This window comes from Heterodontus francisci, chromosome 40 (assembly GCF_036365525.1).
Source record: "Heterodontus francisci isolate sHetFra1 chromosome 40, sHetFra1.hap1, whole genome shotgun sequence".
NCBI lineage: Eukaryota > Metazoa > Chordata > Chondrichthyes > Heterodontiformes > Heterodontidae > Heterodontus > Heterodontus francisci.
Genome location: NC_090410.1, coordinates 28,135,214 through 28,140,095, shown reverse-complemented (window position 1 = coordinate 28,140,095; position 4,882 = coordinate 28,135,214). Strand labels below are relative to the sequence as shown.

At 43.0% G+C, this 4,882-nt stretch overlaps 1 protein-coding gene across 1 annotated transcript; it reads left to right on the top strand.

The window, feature by feature from the left end:
• Positions 1-1,591: 1,591 nt before the first annotated feature.
• On the top strand, positions 1,592-4,233 carry LOC137353185 (probable G-protein coupled receptor 139). The gene is made up of 2 exons (XM_068019233.1): positions 1,592-1,706; positions 3,329-4,233. Exons 1-2 carry the CDS (start codon positions 1,637-1,639, stop codon positions 4,231-4,233), a joined length of 975 nt encoding a protein of 324 aa, XP_067875334.1. The 5' UTR covers positions 1,592-1,636.
• The last annotated feature ends 649 nt before the right edge of the window (positions 4,234-4,882 follow it).

Here is a 4,882-nt window from a genome sequence, read left to right as displayed (position 1 = left end):
TGTTTGTCCATAGATCTCTGAAGGCAGCAGGGCAGGTTATAAGGGTGGTGAAAAAGGCATATGGGACACTTGCCTTTTTCAATCGAGGCATAGATTACAAAAGCAGGGAGGTCATGTTGGAGTTGTACAGTACTTTGGTAAGGCCACAGCTGGAGTACTGTGTGCAATTCTGGTCGCCACATTATAGGAAGGATGTGATTGCATTGGAGAGGGTGCAGAGGCGATTCACCAGGATGTTGCCTGGGATGGAACATTTAAGCTATGAAGAGAGGTTGGATAGGCTTGGGTTGTTTTCGCTGGAGCAGAGAAGACTGAGGGGTGACCTGATCGATGTGTGCAGGATTATGAGGGGCATGGATAGGGTAGCTAGGGAGCAGCTGTTCCCCTTGGTTGAAGGATCAGTTACGAGGCGGTCACAAGTTTAAGGTGAGGGGCGGGAGGTTTAGGGGGGATTTGAGGAAGAACTTTTTTACCCAGAGGGTGGTGATGGTCTGGAATGCCCTGCCTGGGAGGGTGGTAGAGGCAGGTTACCTCACATCCTTTAAAAAGTACCTGGATGAGCACTTGGCACGTCATAACATTCAAGGCTATGGGCCAAGTGCTGGCAAATGGGATTAGCTAGTCAGGTCAGATGTTTTAATGCATCGGTGCAGACTCGATGGGCTGAAGGGCCTCTTCTGCACTGTTTTATTCTGTGATTCTGTGATTCTGTATGGAGAGCTCACAGGTGGGTTTCTGGTCGGTTTCAAGGAGAGGCTGGAAATGGGGTGGGTGAGGACATGGAGGGATTTTAACCGACAGATAAGAATTTGAAATCTACGGTGTTGGGTTGCTGGGAGCAAATGTGGATCAGTGAGGGTGAGCATGAGCAGGATTTGGTGAGGGCTGGACATGGACGGCAGAGCTTTGGATCAGTGTCCATCAATGGAAGGTGGAAGATGGGTGTCTGGGCAGGAATGAACTGGAGGAATGGAGTCCGGAGGTGACACCGTTCTCATTTTACTGGAGCCATTAACCAATGTAGAATAAACAGGTAAATGTCTGCAGTGAAATAACAAAGAGAAGAATGTCAATAGGACATATTCACTGTCTGTCCCCTAATATCACCCACAGTAATTTCTAGGCTGCAATCCCGAATGTGACCTTTAACTGCCTCCATGTCAGAGACTCATAGTTCATACCTTCACTGGGAAACTGGAAGAACAAAGAAAAATGTGTTTGCTTGTGTCCCTGAATTCAGTTTATACTGTGGACAAAAGAGTAACATTTATAACTGAATCAACAGGAGTAAACATGGTCAGCACAGTTATATGGAGACTGTAAATAAAGCCACTCATTATTGTGGGATCAGTCCTGTATGAACATAGATTTATTCCGGAGAGAGGTCTAACTAAATTAGTCTCCTGGACTTGGAGATGTTTGTGTTTTATCAATCACATTGTTTACATCAGAGTCAAAGCTGCTGATGTCATGTGTTTGTTCAAGTGAATGTAACGAATCACAATGATCTGGGGTATAAACATCTCAGTGGAGACTTTTTCTCTGTATAAATCAGGACCCATTGGAATGGATCAGCTCAGAGTGCCTGCTGCAGCTGTGGGTTGCTGATCAACAGAAGTCATTGCATCTCACAGAAATGGAATACCCAGTAATGTTTCAGATAGAACGCATTTACTATCCTATTCTTGCAGCTGTTGGAGTTCCTGGTAAGCTCTTATCTCAGCTGTAAATGGCACAAATTAATGATAACTGTTCTGTTGTACTTGGTATTATTTCTTGCTGCATCATTAACATATCTGCCTGTTTTGTTCCAGCAGTTGAATGATGGGGGCATGAATTTAAAGTAATTGGTAGAAAAATTAGAGGGGAGTTGAGGAGAACTGAGCTTCTCAAACTCACCATCTGAAAATGTGGTAGTGGCAGAAGCCCTCATAAATACATGGATATGTACTTGAAGTGCTGAAACCTGCAGGGCAATGGATCAAGAGCTGGAAAGTGGGATTAAGCTGGATAGCTCATTTCAGTTGGTATAGACTCAATGGCTTCTTTCTGTGCCATGGAATTTTTGTGTTTCTATGTTTCTGTGATGGAAGGTCCTCAGTCTCTTCTATTTCATTCTTGTAAGAGTTTCATTATATTTGTAATTATCTTTTTTATGCAACCCTGGCATTGTTACTGGATTATTCTCTGCACAGAATGCATTGGACCCAGGTTTATGGGCTAAGAGCATCAGGAGCTGTGAGCAGTTTCATGTTGTGGAACGAACCTGTCCTGGATTATTTTTTTGAATGTGTTTTCAGTGATGGATAATGAGACTGCTCACAGTCTCTGTTTCACAAGGAGGTAGCACAATGTCTTCACAACTCATAACATGGTTCAGTTTAACTGGGATTTCAATGTGTTTCTTGGTTATCACTGTTGTGAAATATTATTTCATTCTGTGTGTGTCTGATGCTGCTTCAGAAGCCGAGCAACTGAACTGAGTTTGTTGCAGACTCTTTCACATCTCCTTCTCTGTTCACTGTGGATATGTTCACTGTCATTGGGCTATATTGTAAAAAGAAATTGTTTTTAAGGAAGAGGTAGATAGATTCTTGATAAGCAAAGGGGTGAAAAGTTATCAGGCTAGTTGGAAATGTTGAGTAATCAGTTCAGCCATGAACTTATTGAATGGTGGAGCAGGCTCGAGGGGCCGAGTGACCTACTCCTGCTCCTAATTTGTATATTCGTGTGCTCGTATGAAATGTGTTGGTGATGTTTTTATCAGTTTGCTCCTGTCACCCCTCCAGCTCCTACATGTCCTTTTCATTGTCTCCCTTCCAATCTCACTCACCGGCTCAGTCTCCAGCAGCCTCGTCTAACCCAATCTGGACCCTCAAACTCCCTGGCGTGGCTCTCAGCACTTTCCCATGCTGTATCAGCCCTTGTATCAGCCCCTGGCAGCTCTCTTAACCCAGAGCATCAAACCATTGCCCCTTCCCCAAAACTTCCTGGCTGTCAGCCTGGTGCCCCAAAACTTGATTTAACCCATTGGGATCCTACTCAGTAAAACACCTTCGCATTTCCACATTGGCACTGCCCCCTCACTCAGCCCTTTCAGTGGATCCAGTGCTAACTTTATTCACTTTCTGTATCGATTTCCCAATTCATTATTGATAATTGTGTTTTAGTAATTTCTCTGTGGGTAAGTGCTGCCCAGGTCAATGGGTCAGATTTTACCATTCAATGCAGCAACAAAGATGGAAATTTCACCCCAGATCATGTCAAACTGCTGCTTTGGTTCATGTCTGACCAGTAATTTCTCTGCTTCCTTTTTTCTCTCTTCCAGTTAACTTGGTGGCGATTGTGATCCTGTCCCGAGGAAAGTGCGGTCTCTCCAAATGTATCACTCTCTACCTGGTGGGAATGGCAGTGGCTGATCTCCTGGTTGTTATCACTGATCCTATATTGAGATGGACTCTTCCAATTTATTTCCCAGATACATTCCTGAACATTACTCCAGTGTCGAGTCTCATTATCACCTTGAAGTTTGTAGCCACGGTGGTTTCTGTCTGGCTCACAGTTGCTTTCACCTTTGATCGATTTGTGGCCATTTGTTGTGAGAAGCTGAAAACAAAATATTGCACTGAGAAAACAGCGGCCGTGGTTCTGGGAACAGTGAGTGTGCTGGGCTGTTTCGAGTCTCTCCCTTGGTACTTTCAATATGAACCTGCATATATAATTGATAACGTTCCCTGGGGTTGTGTTGTTAAACTGAGCTTCTACACTTCCCCAACATGGGCTGTATTTGAATTATTTCACTACATTTTAACCCCTTGTGCCCCGTTTTTTCTGATTTTGCTGCTCAATGTTCTGACAGTCAGACGTATTTTAGTGAGCAGTAGAGTCCGGAGAGGGCTCCAAGGCCGCAGCAAAGGAGAGAATCACAAGGATCCAGAGATGGAGAGCCGAAGGAAATCAATCATTTTACTCTTCAGTATATCCGGCATTTTTCTCCTGTTATGGGTGATCCGGCTTGTGTACAGCATTTATGCACGAATTACCGATACTTGGCAATATTCCTCCTACACTGACCCTCATTTCATCACAGATCACACATCATTGATGCTGCAGGTTCTCAGTTCCTGCACCAACACGTGTATTTACGCTGTAACCCAGACTAGATTCAGAGAAGAGCTGAAGAGTGCAGTCAAATACCCTTTCAATCTCATTGTTAATTTAATTAAATCATAGAAGAAGCTGAAGGATTTCCAACACTGGAACTAAAACCCATTTCATATTCCGTCCCCTACACTCACCATAGGATAGAAAGCACATTTTATATTATCAATACAGAGCCCTGTAATGATCTGAAATCTGATTCTGAGATTATATTTTATTGATACTCTGAACCATTGAGGCAGGACTTATTCTGCAGATAATTAATGAATTGTTTCTCCAAAAAGGCAACACTAAAGAGCTCAGCTGGACTTCAATTAAACCTGCCCTGGACCCACAGCAGAATGGGCAAAGCTGCCAACCACAGTGGTTTCCGTAGATCTGATCAGAATGAGGGCTCTTCACATCAATGGAGATAAGGATGAAGGGTGCTTGTATAGACGATAAAAGCATTAGGTGGATGATAAATAAATAGATAATTTGATAGGTAGAAGATAGATAAATATCCATCTATCATAGAAACTTACAGCAGAGAAGGACGCCATTTTGTTAGACTTTAATTGAAGCACACTTTGTTGCTGTTATCAATTATCTAATCAATGATTCGGGTTCAACTGCAACCAATATTTTGAATATTGTGAGTTTAATTGGAGTTGAGGCAGAATATAATATACTAGTTATACAGCACAAACATAATGACAATGACAAGCAGTGAATACTGATC